At 37.4% G+C, this 24018-nt stretch overlaps 1 protein-coding gene across 1 annotated transcript in view; it reads right to left on the bottom strand.

Moving 5' to 3' along the window:
• COL25A1 (collagen type XXV alpha 1 chain) overlaps positions 1–24018 on the bottom strand; it is a 323498-nt gene that overhangs the window by 118350 nt on the left and 181130 nt on the right. Inside the window, exons 6-7 of the mRNA XM_054383078.1 lie at positions 6208–6234; positions 1663–1680 (exon numbers count right to left, since the gene is read on the bottom strand). Coding sequence (XP_054239053.1) covers positions 1663–1680; positions 6208–6234 — 45 coding nt within the window. The remainder of the gene's footprint in view (positions 1–1662; positions 1681–6207; positions 6235–24018) is intronic.

The raw sequence follows: 24018 nt of genomic DNA on the forward strand, positions 1-24018 counted from the left end.
AAGAGCCTCTCGAGCTGGAAAGGAGAAAAAGGCAACATTAAGAATAATGCAAAGTATTGACTAGAACAATGGCAACGGCACAGAGGTGAGGACTGGGAGTAACTATTGAAGTTAGGATGTAAGAATTCTCACCCTTGGTCTTGTGGGGTACTGTACCTATTTTCTGCACAATCTTTCAGGGCACAGAGAAGTCAATAAAATTTAGGGGTGTGTGTGAATGTTCTGAAGCTTTTTCCTATGGCTTGTACCCCACTTCTCTTAAAATTGTGACAAGATTTCTCTGCCTTTCCGCCCTTGAAACAGCACTGCCATCTCCACTGGAGCTGTTAGCCTACAGCTACCTCAGGGCAGATCATGTAGGGATATGAGCTCCAAAGAATGCGAAGCTGTTTACAAGCATTAAGCAAGAGACACTCTCCAAACGACTAAAATGTAAGAGATGAGGATCCAAATCCAGAGGAAAAAGACAGGGGTGGCAGCACAAGTCAGCGTCAACAAGAGGGTAGCCCACAGGCTCAACTTACAGCCTCAGGTCTTCAACAGAGCTTATTCAGAGCAAGAGTGCCAGACAGAATTACCATCTCTGTCTTTACTAACCCCCAGCAACACAGAGGCTGAAGATACCTCTCTGTGCTGGCCACACATCAAAAGCCTACTGTGAAACATTACTGCTATGGTGGTGAACATTTCCAGTATCCTACAGACAACTTATAATACTATTAAGTGGAGCCTGGCACTAGAAAGGTACTAGGCATTCAAACTGAGTGGGATGAGAACTTGCTCTGAACAGAAAAGGATAGTTAGAAAAAAAAATATAAAGGAAATGTTTGCTTCCCATAAAGAGAAATTTAACTTAAAAGAATTCAGTAGATAAGGCTGTAAAGATCTGACTTTCAACTGTGATTCTGCAATAGACTCTCACAGAAATCCCAGTTCAGACAACTCCTTTGTGCTAAGATGTCCCACAGACCAGAAAAGTAGATTTTTAAATTTTTTTTTTCAATTGATTTCACTAAGTTTGGCTTTGGTATTGAAGTTTTTTCTTTTATTTCCTTGTTATCCTACATTTCTATACCACTCTAACTCAAATAATTTACATTTAATTTTCCCCACACCTTTCTGCTGCCCTATTTCTATCTTAGAACTGAAGTTAGATCCCTAGATTTCCATATCTTCAATGACAGCTCACAAGACAAAGTTCTACTATTCTTAAATGAAGCAGAACTAATTCAAAGCAGTGTATATAATTAATCAAAACAGCTAGCAGTGCAATATTTAAAATAACTGGGGGTTGCCTGGATTATAGGAACATTATTAGCATGTGATTAATAAGCAGTTGAAGTATTACATTTGCTACAGGCTTGCCAAGTTATTTTATCTTTCTTTAAAGTTAGGTGGCCAAGTTTCAAGCCATAGTTAGGAGATTTGCTTTATTCAGTATTATGTTGTTAACCCCACCATCTGGTCAAACAGCTGAGGGAACTCACACAACCATATGGGGGGCCCATGCTTCTCTCCTGGGGAATATTTGCCTTACTGAATTATTCAATGGTTGCTACAGCAGGATTAAAAATCCTCACAAAAAATACTTCGTAGACAACCGGAGTTTGGTGGGCCTTATATTTAGTGTTAACCTATGTAGGAAAATAAGGTGGCACTTACTTGAGGACCAGGCTGACCCTGAAAAACAAGAAAAAGAAAAGGTTAGAAAAAGTTATGACAAGGAGTGACTCGAATAGTAGCAAACAGTTACAGTGCACTCTAAAAAGCAGCTGACAAAAAAAAAATCCAATAACTGTATTGAAAGTCAGAGTCTGGATTTTTATGCTCCTATTGAATCTGAATATTTTAATTCAAATTGATGAACTTTCTTGCAATTAACTGATTCCAGAAATAAACTACAATAACACATCACTGAACCCATGTTCGAGAAACTTCATATTTTTTGATAGAGCAATTTCGAAATGATAGTCCTAGTTCAATATTTCTCAAGTGAGAAATAATCTACAGATGTTGAGTAGATTTAGAAGTAGGCATTGGGTGCTTTTTCTCACTCTCCTGTTTCAAGGAGGTGCTAATTATTGCCTGTTGAATGAAAAAAGTCAGATAACTGGAGGAACACAATGCTGGGCAAACAACAGTCTGCAATGGCTGCGAGCACCACAGTTTTAAGCAAATATAAACCAATATTTAAACCAACAGGTCAGCAGTAGATATCCCTTGTCAGTCAACACAAGAGGAGGCAGCTGACACACTTCCTCTCCTCTCTCAGCATCACCTTTGGACCACTCCTGGACAAATGGAGATGCACCTTTTGCACAGGAAGTTTGTGCATCTTTTATTGCCGCAAGCCTCTTTACCAGGCAGACTTTCCACCACTAAGATCCCTAGCCTAGGACCTCAGGACCAGTTATTCTTTCAGCCATCAGTTATTCTTTTTTGCTCATTATAAATTGTTTGCATGAAGCAGAATTATATTACAAAGGAGTGTAGTAGCTGTGAGTATGAACTACAACCATCCAGACAATCAGCTCATACTGTAAGACAGACAGAAATATTTATATATTTCTTCCCATAAAGATCATTTCTTAAACTCTCAGGGCTTCTAGTGTTTTCACAGAATCACAGATTAACTATAGTTGAGAAAGACCTTTGAGATCATCAAATGCTTTATAACACTTAGACATTATTTCTGTTGAATTGAAACTAAATTTCCCTTTATTGGAAGAAAACTGAGCATGGAGACTTCTTGTAAGCTGCTCACTGTAGCTAGAAGGTGTTGCTACACAGAGTTCAAGCTTTTCCATCTGAACATCAGGGATCACATTGCTATTGTGCGGGTAACCAAGCACTGTGGAGTCTCCATCCTTGGAGATACTCAAAAGCCCTCTGGACATGATCCTGAGCAACGTGCTCTGGATGGCTATGCTTGAACAGAAGGGTTAAACCAGATGACCTCCAGAAGTCCCTTTCCACTTCAACCATTCTGTGATTCTGTGTGATTTAAAGAGGGGAGAGGGGAAAACATTTCTACTGAGAACTGTTATCTACAAGAAAAGTTGAAGAAAAATGCTTTTTTAGTAGCTAATAAGATGATTTTTTTTGTGATAAATTAGAAGCAAGAAAAACAAGTAACGTGCAGGTTTTTAAAGATTTCTTGAAAATATTCACAAAATATTAGAAATAATATTACAGAGGTAAAACACAAAATTCTTGTGGCTACCTAAGCCTTACACAGAGGGTTGCCTGAAGCATTCCTTCTTGTGCATGCTGCAGTTTTGTATTTGTTCCTTACAACACTGCAATATAGAGGTTTCCAGGCAAAAATTTGCCAGTTCCAATATGAAATAAGTTTTTCTAGATTGTTCAGTTCTATCAAGTTTTACACATCAGACTGGTTTAATTAACATGATTTGGACACCTCAGCACTCATCTTTTACCTCTATCTTCCCATCATGGCAGGTTTTAAGCTATTATATCCTAAAATCATCAGGAATTGCTTACTGATTGCAGTACTGGGCAGCCTGTACATTAAATATGTATAAATTAATGAAACTGAGACCTCTGCATGCAAACCTCTATATACAAATTCGCTATATATTTGTCTCCCAAGTTTATCTGGTTTCAATATATTTTGACCTAATCATTAAAGACTGTCTCCAAGATACATATATATATATATATATATAAACAGCTTTAAGTGAAAATCTGAAATTACCAAGATGTTTGAATAAAATCTTGATTTAAAGCAGCAGAAAGCAAATAAACAGAAATATATCTAGACTTTCAAAAAAAAAAAATTGAGAACTGACACTTTTGTCTTCAAACTGAGATATCTATGCTACTAAGTGTCTACATGGTACATGCTACATATAAGGGACATACACATATAAAACAAACATACCCTGAACTGAATGTCAAGGATGGAATCATGATCCCATGAAAGTGCTTTCTACTCTCAGTCTTGCCACTTTGCCTTTTGATAATTGGGCATTTGTAATTACTCTTTTATCATGTCTGCAGTACAGAGAGAGGAAAGCTGGAAACAGAATTTTTATAGGACAATTGTTTTTCATGGTGAGACAGAAGTCTATGAGATAATGGGGAATGTAATGAGCTGCATTTCTAATAGTGTGCATATATGCTGTCAATACTACAATTGTGCTGCATTTAGCTGTAAATGCAGGTGCAGGAATACAAAAGCACTCATCGCAGGATGTTTTTGTCCTCTTGGCTCTGAGCTCTTTGAACACTAAAGGGTAGTGAAGGTAATTATTTTCTGGATTTTTTTGCATGATTTCTATATGCTCTTAGATACTCTTTGCCCTACTAGCTACTGCAATTACAGTATACTTTCCCCTTCTCACTTATGATCCTATAAGTGGCACTAGCCAGAGGATATGGAAAGCACTGAATTATGGAACTCATCAGATCTGCTTACAAAAGTGCCACTAGAGAGAGGCATCATAATACTGACCCTTTTGATTGTAAAGGGTCATTCTCACACAACAGCAATTCAAAACATGGGAGATGAGAAAGGGGCTGTTCCTCTTGCCATTTCTCTTTATTCTATGTTGTGAAAGGCTACAGGAGTTATTTCTGTGCTCATCAAAAAACCATCTAACATGAATACAAACTGATGTAACCCATTTGAGCAAACTCAATCTTAATATGCTTATTAGCATCCAACTTTGTCTCCAGAATTGCTGAAATCACTCTGGCTTGTTGCTCTGCAAATTGTTCCCAATGTGTGTTTCTTGTGGAATAAAATATTTTAGCTGGGAGTGTTTATCTGAATGTAAGAAGACAGAGTAAAAATAATCTTGAAAACTTAAAAGTCAACATTACTCCATTTTTCCCTGCTAAAAACCTTTTTTATATGAATGATGCTACATGATCTAAAATTGATTCACTGATTGCCTCTCTTCGCACACATTTGCAGATCAGTCCCAACACCAATAACTGATCAAGCATATTTTTGTTTTCAGCAAAATCTTCAGAATATTTTTCCCTTCTATATTCCTAATTACTGACTTAACATGTTATTTTGTAGGAAAGAAGAGGGCAAGTCTGACAGTCTGTTCTAATAACAAGGATGGGAGCTCCTTTATATTTAATAATTAATCCCTTCCTATCAATTTCATCCAATGTTACTTGCTGACATGTAAATGATACTAAAAGAAAAAAGAAGTGTATATGGTGTAGCCAGGTCTAGTTGAAGTCAACAGGTGAGCTATCAGCCTTCTAAAAGAGGAGGTGATTAAAGAAAAAGCTTATTGAGTAGAGTCTGAAAACACTGCAGAACAGTTTCTTAACAGCAGAAAGAGACCTCAAGGAGCACAAGAAAAAGTCTCAAGAGAAGAAAATGGAAGCACTCACTACAAGTTAGCAAGCTGAGCTTGCAAAGGAAATGAGGCTTGTAGCAGACAAAATGATAGGACAGAAGAGAAAAGATGTATTCAGGGTATCAGAGAAAAAGGTTGTCCTGGAAAATGAGGAAGTGAGAAGGAGCAAAATCAATAACATGAGAAAGTGCAGAAACTGGATTTTCACACTTTTTTTTGCATGATTTAAATCTTTAAAGAGTTGAGAACACAAACTTCCAGGTTTGTACATCCAAATATATGGATAGACAAATATACACAGAAATATACATAGAAATGCATTGTATAAAAATAAAGGTTAAGTAGCACCTCTGCAGAGAATATCTGGGATAGCATAAAAATGCATTTAAAATTAGATATGGGAATGGTCAGATCTAATCAGTCTATAAAATCCAGACAGAGAAATTAAAACACAAAAATGAAGAACTTGTGAAAAAGGAAACCAGCAAGTGTCACAGACACATGGTCAGAAAGAATATCCTGCAGTTTGAAAGTCACCACCAAACTACCCTTGTGACGTGTTCTCTGGAGAGAGCACCCCAGTAGGAACATCTGTCTTCCAGTCTGAACCAGACAGAAAATTGTAGATAAACAGAAGTAGCATGGCTGATCTCCATTACCCTGGATAAACACAAAAGACTGAAACTTGGGTTTTGGCACTCTTAGAAAAAAAAAAAGATATCTATGCTACTGAGGTCAAAATAAGTTATGCCAAAGGAAGCCAGTATGGTGAAACTTACATTAATCACGTGAGTAATTAAAAAAGCAAAGAGGGAATATGTGCAAGACCTAAAGTATCACTGTGTTTGAACAAATCACCTACCAGCTTTCCATCCATACCAATCGGACCCTGGGATAATCAAAAGTCAAAACAAAATGGAACAGTTAAATTAGAGGAACACTGAAGATGAGGAAAAATACACAGACTTGGAGGATACTGTGGGCTTTAGAAGACGAAAAACTCTGTCAGCAGTTAAATGCAATACCTTAAAGATATTCTGTGAGCAAAGGCACAGAAAAGAAACAACAAAAGAAGCAGACCTAGCACAGAATTAATAGAAACAGTGTGGTGGGAAGTAGCCAGGCAATAGCTGGAGTTTAACAAAAGACAGGTTCAACATGCAATGAAGGAATTGTTAGTTCGGCAAATCACAGTGGCACAACATAACCAAACATATGAAATAACGCATCTGGCTTGTGTGTCTGTCTTTAAGTAACTGGGAAAACTGAACAGGCAGCCTATTTACTGAATACTTTTATCAGATAGTTGCAAGATGAAAAGAGCAAACAATCTCATAATTAATCTGTATTTCAATTAACATTCTACTATGATGGTTAATAAGAAACTTCAGCTTACACAGTTCACCGGGGTACTAATGATCTCCCCCTATGCATTGGCCAATCCTCTGCCTTATTCTGCTTTATTATGGTTTTGGTTTTTTTTTTTTTTTTCTCTTGGGAAATGTGGAATGATGCTCAATGATACTTTACAAGTTACTCATTTCCTTCAGAGTCCAGGGGTTGGTTCTAGTTATTTGGATGCAAATTCTAGAAAGTATTTAATGTGGATGTACACTCAGTAACTGGTTTTGTACCGACTGTGTGTTTAGATGATCAGAGGGAAAAGGCTAGAAAAAATTGGATTAATTGTCTGTATGATGTTTAATTGCTACATCTTCTGACAGACAAACAGGCAAGTTACTTTTCACTGACAATAAGAGCAGGCAGAGAATTTGTTTCTGCCATTAAATTCCTCTTTTATGCTGTAACTCTGAGTTGTTAGGTCTTTGCCCCATGTGAAAGAGACAGTAGTTTACGTCTGCTGGAGAGAGGTTTTCTCTTAAATTGCCTTCCCTAAGCATGTGGCCCCTTAGGACTGATGGCTCACACTGTTTGATTTAGATTGTTGCTGCTGAGAAGACAGCACCTAATATATTTGGTGAGTTTATGTTGATCCATTTTATCTCGGCTGGTTTTTTCCTCTCTCCTTTCTGGGTGCTACTTTGACTTGTGAGAAAATCGCAAAGTTTGTTCTGAATCAGGGCTGCAGTGGTTCTGCTAACCCCTCTCACCTGCCTTCTGCACTGTTACTAAGAGGTGCTAAAGCCATAGAAAAGAGTCAATTCAACCATCTATCAAGAAAGACATGAACACTGTGCAAAAGGGCTGCTATATAAGTCTATCCAGTTCCCCAGCTATGTGTCTTCTCCCAGCCTAGACCAGGGACTCTGACAAAAATTGCAGACATAGTATAAAAGAGGACATCAGCTGGATGTACACATTGTGAAACTCAGAGATTTTGGTACATGAGTAGCTTTCTAAGAAGCCTGTGCAATAACCTACTTGTCAGATCCTATAACAATTTACTGGGTCTGGGAAAGCCTGCAGGAATAAAATTCCTCACATCTCTTTCCCTCCAGCTCTGGCTGTGGTTGCCTGTCACATCATGAGTAAATGACATGCTGAGAGTGTAAAGCAGGTCACCAGTATCCGGGCTATCTGCATGACCACTACTCTTTTTTTTTCTGTTTTGTTTTGGTTTGGGTTTTTTTTTTTTTTTTTTTTTTAATGTGCTGCTGTCCTGGGAAAGTTTGTGAGTGTTGAAATGACCTACAATATCTTTCAAAGTTCTTTCCTAGTGTCCCACACAGAAAGCAACACTTTCCAGTTCATTAACAGCAGAGCTTCTGTTACTATGCTTCCCCAGTGCCACTTGATGTCACAGCACTTACTCATTTTCTCCTAGTTATTTAGTAAATTTCTAAACATGGTATTAAACACCCCAAAACTCAAGGCAAGTCTGCCTTTCCAAAAATTTTCTATCACTGTAGTGCAGGACATTTATCTAGTAGTATTTACACACACAGTCTTTTGCAGGTGCATAAAGGAAGGCTGAGCTGAAGCCTGGCCATGAATACATTTACTTCTAGAAAGCAAACTACAGATATTACAGTTAAAACACTCAACAGTAACATCATGGTAAGTATATAAAGTTCCCCAGAGGGCTGGGTGGGCCAGCAGCTAAATTTAACTGTTTGGTCTACTACAAGCTTAGCCCAAAAGATTGAATCATTCTTATGGTGAATGAATAAAGAAAAGAACTATGCAAGTGTTTGTAGAAGGAAAAAACATTATGGGGTTAAACTGTTGGCTTAGAGGGACGAGCCAACAGCTCTTGCAGCTGTAGCAGCACTTGTGTTTTGCATATAAGCACTGTTTTAAGGGAAAGTTTTTTATAACAGCAAAAAATTAACATGTAATAGTATTCTTGCTCCCATACCATGGTAGGTATTTTAGCTACCATTAAATTTTTGTCTCCTCTTTATCTATGCTACATAGCTCCTACACTTGAATTAAAGGACTATTTGTAGCATCGTGGAGTCTCACTAAAGAATAACAACAAATTCCCAATAGGCTGAAGAAAAGCACCTGCTTACAATGCAAAGTCTTCCAGGATTTGCTTCAGAGAATAAAGAAAAATTTGCTTGAGACATACTGCCCTATGGCAGTAAAACAAAACAAAAAAAATCTCTGAAGAGATCATTACTGTGAAAATCAATAATATTTTTTCATTGTAAAAATACTAAATCTTTAAGAGCTAAACATGGCAATTTCCTTCTTTCCTATATGACTTCTCTCAAGTCTGTTGGAAAGAGAGAAAATCTTTTAAAAGATGGAAGCAAGAATTTCCACAATGGATACAGGCTGGGTGAGAAAACTGAGTTGAAATAGTACATAAGGTTACTTCAGGATGCACTGAGAAAAGTCCTGTGAGTGACAGCATTGATTTAAATACATTGGACGACTGCACTGGAAGTCTCCTGAATAGTCAAAGACATTTTTATTCATTTTGAAAGACTGACTTCAGATTATAGTCTGTCTTTGACTTAAACTTGATTGTCTCCAGAGCTGCATGCTCTATATTTCAAACTGCATTCTGCTTTGTTCTCCAAATAACTGCTACTACAAAGGAGCAAGTAATTTTTACAAGTCCCAAATACGTGATTTTCTATAACAAAGTGCCTGTAAAACACCTCAGAAAACTAGACAAGACAATGAATCTTGAAAGAGAAAGGGGTGAGTGGGATTATACAACCTACTCATCATGTCTACAGACATGTAATTCTTTATAGTGAGGGTGGTGAGACAGCAGAACAGGGTGTCCAAGGAGATCGTGGATGCCCCCTCCCTGGAGGTGTTCAAGGCCAGACTGATGGAGGCCTTGAGCAACCTGGACTAGTGGACATTGTCCCTATGGCAGGAGAGATGGAACTAGGTGATCTTTAATGTCCCTTCCAACCTAAACCATTATATTAATCTATATACACACACTGTTCGCTTACTGGAGGTACCACAAACAGTATCAAAGGTGTTCCTTTTGGACTAGGCATTTTCTTTCTAGGTACCCACTACCATTTTTAAATGTATGATATTACTGTACATGTGCTTACAGTATTACACACACTTTTGTCCAAGACCTTAAAGAACAAAGGTGTTTGTACAGTAGATGCTTTCCCCAAAAGCACAACACCAGCAACAACAACAATAATAATGATAAGGAGGAAGAGGAAGGGGAATATGAGTGCCAGTTTGGTCTGATTTTGTGAAAAGTAGCTTCCATTTCTCAAGAATATTGTAAATATAAGGTTTCTCAGAGAAAGATATTTTCAGTTAGAAATAGAACAAAACAAGTTTTCCATCTTCTTACAGATAGATTACTCTAGAGGTATATATTCTAAGGATTTTAGAGATTATTGCTAAAAATTGAGTACGTAAGCAAATGCCTCGCAAACTTTCAGAGTTTTGCTATCAAAAAGATAGCTAAAGTAAAATTACCTTAGGTAACTTTAATGAAATATTATTTTCTGTGGGAAATTGATTGAAAAGTGAAGATAAGAAAAGATATCACATGCTGAGATCTACTGTGTGATCAGAAGAATCTTTTAAGGGGTGGGAAAGAAGGGGGCCTACAAGAAGGCTGGAGAGGGATTATTTACAAAAGTCTGTAGTGATAGGCCAAGGGGCAATGGTTTTAAATCAGAGCAGATTTAGATGGGATGTCAGGAACAAGTTCTGCACCAGTGGTCTGGTGCACCACTGCAACAGGTTGCACAGGGAGGTAGTTGTGACTCCATTCCTGGAGATATTCAAGGTCAGGCTAAACAAGGCTCAGGGCAACCTGATCTAATGGAACATGTCCCTGCTTACTGTAGAGGGGGTTGGACTAAACCTTTAAGGGTCCCTTCCAACCCAAACTGTTCTATTATCTTCTTACTCTTAGATTCTCCACTCATTCTTTGGTTGTGTACCAGCAGATACACCATAAACATGAACTTTACAAACTGGAGACCATCCTCTAGCTAAACAAAGTTTGAGGCTTTCTTGTTGATTTTTAAATATAATGGATTAATGCATTTTAACAGAGCATGATTTTGGTAGGTTTATATTCATTGGAAGCATGCAGAGAAATAATATTTTTCCCAAGAACATTCTCTGTGGAAAGAATAAGGAAAAATTTTGGCCTTGCAAATTGCATCAATTTTAGTTTAGGGTATAATTAAATTACAAACAGCCCAATTATCATCTCTAAATGTGTAATGATTTCTCAAACTTTGATGACTGTTTTTCATGATTATTTTCTGACTTTTTGAAAAAATTCTCTCCTAATGCAGAGCATAGGTGTTTGAAATGTTCTGCATGCACAAAATTAATAGAGAAACATCTGCATCTCTGAGAGAGAGACATGAATACAGAAACCTGAGCCAAGCTCCAGTAACACCATGCTAGATTGTGTTTCAGCTTACTGGAACTTCATGGAACAAATAAATGGCTGAGGCTATTTTAACATTTCTCATGGCCAGTGTTGGCCCAACAGATAAAGCCAATGAGACATAGCAATGTCATAGCTGAAGCTGGCCAGCATAACAGTGTTGTCTGGACTCACTTTGTAGTGCATTGAATTAAAAGTGACACATTGACTTTAATAAGAGTGTAATTTGGCAATCAGATATATATATATATATATATATATATATAATTAATAAAATCACATTTTAAGGTATCCCCCAATAGTGTTTAAAAATCTTTTGGATCACACATTTGGCAGTTCTGAAGTAGACTACCACAGAAGGATTTCAGAATTCAAAAACTCTTGCCTTGATAAAATTATTTGACTAGATTATTTCACATTCTACAGTAAACTTGATTGTTAAATCATTCCTTACAGCTGCCTGAAAATCTCATATGTCAATACATATACAATAGGAGAACCAGAAGAAAGCCAAAACTAGCTTAATAGCAGCTGTACAAGCTGTGTACCAGTTACTGTGTCAGACTGAGTGTAAAAGTAGTTATATGGAAACAAACAAAACACCCCATCCTGTTTCAAACAGTAGATTTGTAGATTATCCCCACAAAGTTCATCTAAGGTGAAAGGTGACACATGACCTTTTCAAATTGCCTAGTCTAGCTCAGGATAGAAGCCAAAAACCCCACAACTGTCAGGCTTCCTCGTTATGCTATCATTAAAATTATGGATCACCATGACATTCTTTTTCTCTCTTTGGTTAATTACAGGTTAATTAAGGCTGATGTTAATTAGATGTAATACATTATTCCCAACAAAGACGTAGAATATATTTCTAGTAAGTCTAATGAGAGCTCTTTTTAGAGAAGTTTTGTTTTAGAGCTTATATGTGCAATGAGTATGATAAAACTCACCTGCTAGCTAAATTTCTCATACTGATGAAATATTATTGGTTCTTTTTCACTGACTGGAAGTGGTTGTTGTTAAGAGCAATGTGAGTGAAAAAACCCAGGTACAGAAGTGACTTGCTCCAAGCAAAAAAACCCAATGCACTAAATCAACCGCCATTGAGTCTCTTTGGCCAGCAATCAGGAGATTACTGGGGAAAAAAATAAAATGGAGAAAACTTTACTGTGAAAAGAATGACCTACAAGAGTACAAGAAAGATGAGCTGAGGCTTCTGCATAAAATCCCTTTAGCACAAAAGGCAAAATTACTGACAGAGACAAATGAAGCACTACAAAGCTCTTTCAAAGACATCCATTTCAGAATATCCTGAGTTCTGCACTCAAGCAGCTCATATGAGCTACTACCAGAGACATAAAACTCACATAGAAGGATCGTCACCTGGAGATTACAAAGTATAAATGTATGCCAAGGTAACGATTTAGTTTTAAAGGAAGAGGATTTTTTCCTTTCTATGTTTTTTTGTTTGTTTTGTTTTGTTGTAAAGCAACAAAATTCACAGCAGTGTTAGGCTGTTTAATCTTTTTCCACCAGCAACTTATGGATCCCTTCTGAACTGTTAGGAACTTTATCTCGTTTAGCTTTCAGAAACGACATCTTGCTTCTCCTAGACTCGCTCGAAATATTGATGCAAAATTAATCATTCAAGATTTGAAGTACAACCCTTCTCCAATATACCACATTTCGTACTTCAATGGAAATACTATGTTCAGTTTGGAAAAAAAAAAAAAAGGAAAAAATAGAGAGAGAGGGAAAAAAAAGGCCTTGAGGAAGGTCTAGTGGAAGGTGTCCTTGTCAGTGCCAAGGGGGTTGAATGTAGATGATGCTTAAGGTCCCTTCCAATCCACACCATTCAAAAAAAAAAAAAAAAACAACAAAAAAATCAACCAAATCTATGAAAGAAAGCCCCTAATAACTTCACCCTGTAATTCCAGGAATCTCTCATTTACTTGCAAGCTATGTATTATCTCTCTCATTGAAACCTCCTGCAAAATTTCCTTTATCAAATCAACAAGTATGGTCTGCAAACACATAAGAGACTCAGAAGCAAGGTCCTGACAAAATGTTGAGAATGAAGAACAGCAGCAGCATGATTAAGGATCCAGAGTGCATCTCTATCAGCCAGTACAGCTACGTCGTGCCTAGACTATGCTCTCAGTATTGACACCTCAGTTCATGAACATGAAGGTATTTAGAAGTTATTCTAATTTATATTTTAAACCACCTGTGGAGCATAGTGCCTTCAGTACATAAAAATATGCAGTACAGACCTGTAAAGCAATGAGCCAATGCTAATAGTAAGCTGCCAAGCAGAACTGGCAGGAATTTTACATGTGTTTTGCTGTTACACAAAAAGAAATATTTGCATTACTTTGTAATTTTTTTGTTTCTCTGATTTTCAAGAAACAGAAGGACATGTGGCTTGCAGATACGACTTTCACGTTGTCCATGTTAGCCTAAATTAGCTAATCAGTAATGGAAATCTAACAAAAGTTAGATGATCAATAATGGAACAAGATGGATGATGAAAGACAGTTTTAAAGATCTTGAAATGAAACAGAAATGCCAGGTACAGTGTCTAAAACTTCCTTGGAGCAACATCACTCTTGGTGACAAGATTCCTAGCTGAGAGTCCTACATACAGTCTGAATATTCCAATAACTCCTTTGCAATTATAAGATGAAGTGGTTATGTCTAGAAGTAAGAAATTTGGAAGAAAGAAAAATTGTTTAAAGTTTGGCTATTCAGAGAGAGGCTGAACTACAAAAAAAAAAAAAAAAAAGAAGTGCCACATATGGTAACAATAATGGAATACAAAGAGTTGTGTGCAAGAAAAATTATAGTCACAGCTTTTCAAAAGCATATTTCACAGTTGAAAAATAAGTGCCAAGATGCTTTTTTTTTTTTTTTTCATTTCTGTAGGAAATCTGACAGGCAGTTTCTTGTGGTGCAGATGCATTTTTGAGCATCTGAGCACGACGACTGCTCTTCCTTCTGAAATATATATGTAGAAAACCACGAGAAAGAACTAGGCAGACCTAACTTGGGAGTGAAGTCTCCTAAAAAGACTGTAGGGAGACATCCTTCTATTTATCATGGCTAACATTGCACACCACAAATATACAGGAAAAAAGGACCAAGTATGACTGTGAATCCCAAACTGTGAAGCACCTTTCTTGATTTCATACATGAGGCTAGCAAGAAGATTACTTCCAGACAGACACTTCTCTTTCTCATCTATACATCTCACCAGCATCTGCAACATTTGATTAGTCCTATCTATGTTACTGGAAAGAAAAACTACTGCTGACTCCAGAAAAAGTAACAGCAATATAGCTGAAGTTACAATGAAGAATGGAGTAATGCAGACTGTTGTGTTTTGGTTCATTTTAAACAGATTATTTACTACTGACTTACATTTTTTACAGTAGACTAAAACTCCAAGTGTGAAATACCTACCTGATCCTCAGGAAAAGACAAAAAAAAAAAAAAAAAAAAAGAGAGAAGGAGAAAAGGGAAAAAGAAGGAAGATGGAAGAAGACGGAGGAAGAAAAAGAAAGAAGAAAAAGAAAGAAGAAAAAGAAAGAAGAAGAAAAAGAAAGAAGAAAAAGAAAGAAGAAAAAGAAAGAAGAAAAAGAAAGAAGAAAATTAAAGAAGAAAAAGAAAGAAGAAAAAGAAAGAAGAAAAAGAAAGAAGAAGAAAAAGAAAGAAGAAAGAAGAAAAAGAAAGAAGAAAGAAGAAAGAAGAAAAAGAAGAAAAAGAAAGAAGAAAGAAGAAAAAGAAAGAAGAAAAAAAGAAGAAAAAAGAGGAAAGAGAAGAGAGCAAAGAGAGACGAGAAAAAAGAGAAAACAGAAAAAAAGAGGGGAAAAAGGAAAAAAGAAGAAAAAAGAGAAAAAAGGTATAAAAGAGAGAAAAGAGAGAAAAGAGAAGAAAAAGAAAGGAAAAGGAAATAAAAGAACAAGAAGGAAAAAGAAATTTGTAAAATTAATCTTCCTAATCTTGGCAAAGCATGCAGCAAGTACAGTGAGCTGAGAAACAGCACGTTGTAACTGCCTGTTGTTAAAAAATAACCTGTATTGAAAAGGTGATCTTTAAGTGCTTACCCCCTCATATGCTTCACCCATCCATAAAAGCAGTCATGTAAATAGTTGCAGGATTGAGTGTTTCCATAAAAATACTTCACTACACAACTGAAATCCAGCATTGCTCAGGTACTTGAACACAGGGAACACACACCCAGATCAGAAAGTCTCTTCCATTCTACCTAAAAGTTCTTGTTTCTTGAAGACATTGGAACTTCTGTACCCATAAATAGAAAGCACATGGCTAATTCATCAACGCCAGCATCACTGTGTGAATATATCTGATGTGGTTGGTGCCATGTTGATGAGAAAACAATAAACTGTGAAAAATGTCACTTCTCAAAAATTAGCTGGCTAGCATTCAGCAGGAGATAGATTGTTGTAACAGCTGTGGCAAGATGACTTTGATGAATTAGATTTTTATTCTCTTGGAATAATTCTGGAGAATCTGTCTCCTCACACCACTATGGAAGTGAACTATTTGCTCACTGAAGCCCCTGTTAAGAACAATCTTTCTTGTTACTTGCATTTTGGAGGTTTTAAAGAATATAAAGAAAACTAATTTTGTTTCTTATAGTCAAACTCTACTTTGGTTTCTACACGTCTCTTTTAAGGGGAAACAAGGTCCATTAAGGAAAAGCAGCCTTTGGAAAATAACACTATCCTAAAGAAGTCACCATCAGAAGCCAATTTTTTAACTTCCCTTGGTGGAACCATCAGCTTGGGAAGCTTAGCAAAACTTGAAAGCAGGTATGTAAATCAAGTTTTGCTTCTATTAGGAAAGAATAATCTGACCACCATGTTCCTTTTGTCTGCCTCTAGAGGCACCTTTTTGAAAGGGGCTCCCAGGGAATTAAGAAAAAAATACAGCTGCCATAGAGATACTCCCATCTTGGCTTACAACAAAAGAGATCAAGGTGGATAAACTCCATAAAAGAGAACATTTGCAAAGAGTTTAAAAAGGACAAAACTAAAAGCCAAGATATTGAAGCATTTATAAACACTCTTTTGACTGTCAAAGAAAGCTTTGTGTGAAGAATTCCAGGATAACCAAAATGCCAATGCTCATACCTAGTCCTAGTCCATAAGTGCAATAATTCCAGCTGGGTGACAACATAAGAAAAAAACCCAAACTAGTGGAGATGCACCTTATTAAATTCAAAGCTTGAGAAAGTCCTCACCCCTTTTTGGGTGAGTGACCCCTTTGAGTGAAAGGGTTTCCTTTTTGTGACTGCATGAGCATTTTGGGTCATCTTTCAGAAAAGGAATATTACCAAAACTTGGGAAATTATATTCCTGCCTGACATCTGAACTTGTCATTTACTTTGGTCCATCAGAATTCTGAGTAATTTTTGACAGGAATAGATCTCCATTTTGAGTAGCTACACTCCCTGTTTTGTCAGTACCTCTGTGACATTCACTCAAGAGCTAACATCAGAGGTTAAAGAGAAGGGAAATTCTCAGTTTCAAATTAAAACCAAAACTGTTGTCAGAGGTAAGCAGATTCTTGAAAGTGTAGAAGCAACATCATATTGGCTACCAAAAGATTTGAGGGACCTATAACCATGTTCCTGGGCAAGAAAATGGAGCAAATGACAGAGGAAGAAGAAAAGGAATGTAAAAAATGAGTCAACACAACAAAGCAGACATGAAGAGGAAACTTGGTGCCATATGGTCACCAGTTAGATGAAGCTTCTAAAAGGAATTTTGATTTGCTTGTAACTGGCTTGACAGAGGCTACTGAGAAGATGCTAGAAGAATTTTGTCATATTAATTCAGAATCTCAGCAGCAGCTTTGCTTCAAACTACTTCTGCAGTTTGTTCTTTTTGTAGGTGAAAGGATATGTTTAGGTCCAACTTCCAAACAACTCCTCCTAACAATTCTTTTTCTTTTATGTCAGACTCCCTTGATAAGTCTTTGAAATTTATGTGAAAAGTGCAGAATTTCTTTTGAAGGTGGGGATTTTTTGAGGTTTTGGATTACTTTGGGTTTTATTTGTTGTTGTTGGTGGTGTATGTCTAAATTTCCTTTTTGTTTATTTCCTTTTTTGTTGTTTGCTGCTGCTGTTGTTGTGCTTGGTTTTATTTTCAGTTCTTGTTTTCTTGTTTGTGTTTTTTTTTTTGTTGTTGTCGTTGTTGTTTTTTTTTTTTTTTCTTTTACAGTGAAGAACAAAAGATTATTTAAACAAAACCTTCCTACTGAGCTGGTGCCTGTTTTCCCTTTCAGGCTATTTAGGAAAAAATGCTAAGTTTATCCATGATTTTTGAGGCTTGCCTGTCTAGAAACAAATTCAGAGATTTTTCTACTTTGATTCTGAAATCCCCTTTTTAACTCTGAGTAGAGCCAGTGTCTGCACAGTCAGAAATAAATCTTTCCTTGACAACTGCTGCACAAACAGAAACAAGCAAACTCAACCAACAAAAACATTTGACCAAGGAAACAAAAGTTACTGAAATCAGACCGACCTACAGTATAGATCATACATACAAGTCCAAACTTTTCATACCTGCATCTTTCTGAGCCATGCTGTGACAAGTCAAACATGCCTATCGCTTGTTTCCTAATTTCAGTCAAATTATACAAGTTAAATTGAAGTTCACCAGAGCTGAACAGGTGAACCCAAAGACAGGATGCAGTTCAGTAAAACAGCTTTTAAAACCAGTCTCATTAGTTCATTTCATCGCAAAATCTCTGGGCTATTCTTTTAATTTCTCTGGGTCCACACATGAATATGTCCAAATAAAACTTTTTCGTGACTTTCTTCTGACGTAATTGGTTTTCAGGATTATAAAAGGATTTTTGCAGAAGCTGGTGACAGCACGAAGAACAAAAATGTGTTTCTTTGCCTTCCCATCTAGGGAGAAACAACTGTATGTGATGGCAATACCAGATTACAATTTACATGCCCTAAGGGTAGAGACCTAAAATGAGAGATCTCCTGTTGTATGCAGAGTGGATTAAAAAAAATCAGTATAATTGATCCACACAGCTGGAAGTGGAAACGCTGAGGTCATTTTCTCTTCAGAGACCAGCTAATCAGTCAGACTACCTGAACAAAAACCACAGGCTTCGCTCAGAAGTATTCCTATTAAGAAAAGGAACCTAGAGTTGCACTTTCCCAAAGCCTAGAAATGCAAATACTGCATTATGCATGACAAAAATTGCAGAAGTGTTGGATGTTATTTTGGGGGCACTTGTATTTAAACCTTTATTTTCACCTATGGTACCATATGTACCGTTAACAACACCTTCTGAAACTAACCGTGTGCTGCACACTAAGATGATTCCTACTGCTGGAGGCCAAAACCAGTATACATGCCTGATACTGCTCAACTGAAATATGAATTTTGATATAAGCCTTAAACTCCAGTACGGTGATATAATTTCTGTTTCACAAGTTTGTGTACTCTGAGAAATACAGAACTTCCCTAGCACCCTCAATGTCTCCTCATATTCCCTCTGCACAGGTCCCCATTCCACTTTGTCCTCTCACGGTAAGTGCTACTTATTTTGGAGACTGATTCTCTGAGTGAGTGCTATTCAGCATGAACAAAAGTAGAAGAATCTGCCCTTGCCTTCTCTTATCTCAGTTGCAATTGATCTGGTAAAATGAGGAACTGTTACAGATAGAATGGTGTGACTTTACACAATTTCCAAATTGTTCCTGGTTTTACTTCACTTAGAAGAATTCTGGCCTTCAAACATGACCAATCAGCAGTTTATTTTAGTAAGAATATCATGTAGCAGAAAGAAACTGATTTCTACATTAAAAACTTAATATTCTTTTCAGCTGATGAGTACTCACATCCATAATTGTTTTTCATCATGCTCTTTTTTTGTGAGGCAAAGCAACAAAGGGTTAAATTAATCTCATTTCTATTGGGAACAGCTACTGTGAATACATACAAAAGATTTCTTAGCAGTATTGTCCTCTGATAAACAGTACTGCATAGATCACAATATTAGCAACAAATTATATACGTTAATTGTTTTACCTTAAGCCAATGTTGGGGGTTGGGGGAAAGGCAGGGAAAATAAACCCCCACCACATCTTGTGAGGGTGATTTATGATCTGTATCCTACACAGTCACAGAAAAAACTTCCAATTGACATTCCACACTGCTTATAGAAATCTTTCCTACCAGACAAGTATGTTTGCTTTCAGAAACTGCTTTAACTAATCTTGATTTCAATACAGACACAGAGAACTGAGAAAATGCAAACAAGGGCACTCCAAACAACCCTAGTGTTTAATGTGTGATGAAAGAAACAAGCTGCACACTAAACGTACCCATCCCAGAGATCCACAGAACAGGAGAAAAATGTCTTTAAGACTTTGTTCTACCTGCTAATTTCTGGCATTAAGAAGAGAAACAGAAAAACACAAGGCTGAGAATCTTATTAGCTTGACAAACACGAGGCAGATAATTTCTGGTGTAATTATTGGATGATACTAAGCAATGTGGGGCCCACATACAGGTATATGAAAACTTTGATTCCCAGTAGGGTAAAAAGTTTCTCATTCAGCCTTATAAGAAGATCCAGTTCAGGTGTTCACCTGTTCCAGATGTTCCTCTCTTTGTAGCAACTCCTTCATAAAATGGGAGCTAAACCTGAGTGCACAAGGGAGTGGGCTTGCAAGCAGGCTTCAAGACAACCCTCCCAACCCTGCACTTTCTGGATAACACAGAATCCAAACACCTAGTCTGGTGATTTGGGAACAAGTTTTCTTAATGAAATTTTACACCCATTGACCTCAGAAAGGATTCAAAATGATGTTGAACTCCCACATAGGAATATACCTAAGGGAGCTGTATGGGTAGTAAATTTTTACATCTCTCTCAGCTATGTCATGAGTTCAGATGAAAAATCCAGCGTGAAAGAAAATGGTGCGTGATGTTTGCAGCTCTCCTTCAGGGTGAAGGAATTGCTGACAAGAGAATTCTTAGAAGATGGTTTGGGATTTCCCTTCCCATTTGTAACACATAAAAATAGTAGTTAATGCAAGATTTCTACTGCAAGTGATTTAACATTGTCCTTGAATCTCAAAACTTGTGACTAAGGGACAGTTCAGGCAAGTTGCAAGAGGCACTTTGAACTACCAGTAGTTGCTTTACATCCACATGTAATTGTCAAATAGAAGCTGAGAAATGAGGCCTAGAATTACCACTGGAACACAACATTTTGCTCCAAGACAGTTGGCTTTATAAATGAAGCTCTTTCTGTTAAACTGGAGAGTTACATCGGGCATTGGGAGGAAATGACTGGGAAGTTTCAAGTGGTGTGCTGAACGAAAGGAAAGTGATGAGGATTTTAGGTACAGCTTGAGCATTAATTATGCCTCCCAAAGCATAAATGTGAAAATCATAACTGCAGCCTTCTGCAAGCCACCTGCTTAGCTGCCAAGCTGAACTCCATGAAGCAACATAGAGACCAGAAATTTATGTATACTGTCAAATAAATGATAAACCAGATTAATTAATTTCTCTACTTATGCATGTTTTATTATGAGAGAGGGTATTTTTTAAAGCTGCAGAGGAAAACATTGAAAAACACATTTAATTGTTGATTTATGTCAACCCTTTCTGCTTACCATCAACTATAACTCAGTTTTTTTTTCTGATAGATATACAGAGAGTTGTATCCTTTTGAACTGTCAACTGTGAATCTAAACTACACTGATTCACACTAGGTGCTCAGTTCTCTTCACAAAATGACTTCCAGAAAGTGCCATGCAGGGACATGGGTTTGGCAGTACAGGAGTTCTCTGCCCATGCATCTGAGAAGGAAACTGATAGTTTGAAGAGGGTCATGGTAGATCCAGCAGATGGTAACAATTATCTGTGTTACTAATGATACATAGAGGTAATTTATTATAATGTTGTACTATTATTATTATTCTAATTTTCTACATCCTTATTTGTATTGCTATGTAGAAAATGGACTAAAATAATTTAGAAAGTTTAATGACTTTAAACCAGAATATACTATTTAGGCAGGCATTTATTGCAGCACAAATAATTTTCTTAAGTCACCATGTGAAGTTTCTACTTTGCCTTATGTAAAACAATATTTTATGATTCCAAGAAGCTGGGGAAACGTAGAAATACCCTTTGACATTAGAGGCTTTTGCAGATGAGGCAGTTGTTACCTCACTATCACAGCCACAGAATAGCTTGGGGCACTCTGAGCATCCTCCAGGGAGTTGCAGAAATAAACACTGCCTTCTCTTATTTATGTGCTCAGCATTACATGACTATAACAGATGAAAGGATTCAGCCCATGGTTCATTCAAAAAGAACTGTGGTTACTGCTGAAAGAGTGGCCAGGCATTGGAACAAGCTGCCTAGGGAAGTGGTAGAATCACCATCCCTGAAGGGGTACAAAAAACATGTAAACCTGGCACTTCAGGACAGGATTTAGTGGGCACAGTGGTGTTGGGTTGGTGGTTGGACTGAAGACCTTTGAAGTCTTTTCCAACCTTAATGATTATATGACTCTATGAAAATGGCAGCTGGTTTATAAGAAGCTAATGAGCATGTTCTGATGTGTAGCTTCAGCTATCACCTGTGTCAGAATTAATGGCAACTGTAAGCTTAGGAAGTCTCAAAATTTTTCTGTTCTAGGCAAGTTTTATGGTTATCTTCAGTCACTGTAAAAAATGACACAGAAAGGAATTAAACTGATGAATTGTATTACACATAATTTATAGATCCAAAAGGTCATAGAAAATCTTAGTGTGACTAACATCATTACAGAGGCCACAGTTATTACTTAGTCATGTGAGTTTAGAAACTCTCCCAGAAGTTGTAAGACAATTGGAAATGTATTTGATGGTTCTTAGTAGTATGTCCTCAGCGTTGAGGATTCTGGATTGCATTACTGAGAAGTTGGGGGAAATGTCAGGGTACAAGCAGTATTTATAGCCTCTTCTTTTCAAGGAAAAAAAAAAGCCTCAAATTGTGCCAGGGGAGGTTTAGACTGGACATTAGGAAAAAGTGCTTTACTGAAAGGGTGGTCAGTCATTGGAACAAGCTGCCCAAAGAGGTGGAGTCACCATCCCTGGGGACGTTAAAAAAAAAACAAAACAAAACAAAAAAAACCCAACCTTGTAGACATGGCACTTTGGGACATGGTTTAGTGTCCTTGGTCATGTTGGGTCAATGGTTGGACTCAAAAATCTTAGTAGTTTCCAGCTAAAACAATTCTATAATTCTGCTAGGAAGATTTCTGAGGAGCTGCTCAAGTTATCTAGGAATAAACAATCTGGTATACCTTGTAGCTATAGGCCTGTTAACCAATGCTACAACTGCAAGCAAGTATGGTATAACTCACTTTTGTCAAGAGTCAACTTGATCTCTCACCTGTCAGGATATTAACTGCCAGAATGCAATTTTTGATACTGCTGTTATAAAAACTGTAATTAGGGCTATATCTGTGGTTTGATATTAAGGTAAAATTCACACCTAAGCAAGCAATGCACCTCTGGATGACTTTTGTTCAAGGCTCACATCACATTACATTTCTGCTCCTTCTGGTCTCCCCAGTTCAAGAAGGACACGGAACAACTGCTAGAAAAAGTCCAGTGGAGAGTCACTAAGATGCTGAGGAGACTGGAACATCTACCTTATAAGAAAAGGCTGAGAGACCTGAGGCTGTTTACCCTGGAGAAGAGGAGACTGGAAGACTAAGAGGGAATCTCCTTGATCCTGATCAATATCTAAAGGGTGAGCGTCAGGAGGATGGAGCCAGACTCCAACATACACAAACTGGAACACAGAAGGTTCCACATGAACAGAAGGAAAAACTTTGAGGGTGACAGAACACTGGACCAGACTGCCCAGGGAGGTTATGAAATTTCCTTCTATGAAGGCATTCCAAGCCTGCCTGGATGCATTCCTGTCCAACCTGCTCTAGGTGTACCTGTGTTAGCAGGGGGTTTAGACTTCATATCCAGAGGCCCCTTCCAACCCCTACCATTCTATGATTCTAGCACAAGTATGGCTTGAAAACAGTCATAGTAGTATCCATCATTCAGAACAATCAATTCCAGTATTTGCAGCCATCACTGAGTGATAGACTTGGCAAATGGAAGAGATTGAAAGTGCCCTTTGCCTACAGCTGGAGAAAGCTGGTTCAGCTTCATGTGTGAGAGGGGAAGTGAATTATCTCCTCAATTTTTACTCATGCAGCTCCTGGCTGGACTAAAATACAGAAGTCCAGCTTTTCTGTAGCTGGGCTTTTGACTGTGGCACTGGTGTAGAACATATAAAGACATCTAGAGGCTGACTGTGATAGATTATTATGCCCCATGCCAGCTGAAGCATGCTCTTGGAAGACTCACTAATAAATGGCTGGTATGCAGAGTTTTGGTGGCCCTTGGCAAGACTATACAGAGCTCCCATTTCTTGCAGTGAATGTATTAATGGAAAATGGCTATGTGAAATAAGATAAAAAAAGGTCTAAGGACTTAAATTCATCCTGAGAAGTAACTCATTTCCTGCTGAATCTAAAGCATTGACATCAGCTGCAACTTTTTGGAACAACGGGGAAGGAGTACATGTTTAGAAACAAAGAAATCTGAAAACCCAATAATCTTGTGAGGTGGACAGTGTTATCTGTTTCAAGGAGAAATAGATTTATTGAGAACAAGCAAGTAGTTTGAGGCAGATAGATCAACTGAAAACATCATTTCTCCCAAGGTAATCACTTCCACCGGTGCTGAAAATAAGGATAAAGTACATAGAACTGATGAAACAGTTTTGAGATTCCAGATGT

The sequence above is a fragment of the Indicator indicator genome, chromosome 8 (genome assembly GCF_027791375.1).
Source record: "Indicator indicator isolate 239-I01 chromosome 8, UM_Iind_1.1, whole genome shotgun sequence".
NCBI lineage: Eukaryota > Metazoa > Chordata > Aves > Piciformes > Indicatoridae > Indicator > Indicator indicator.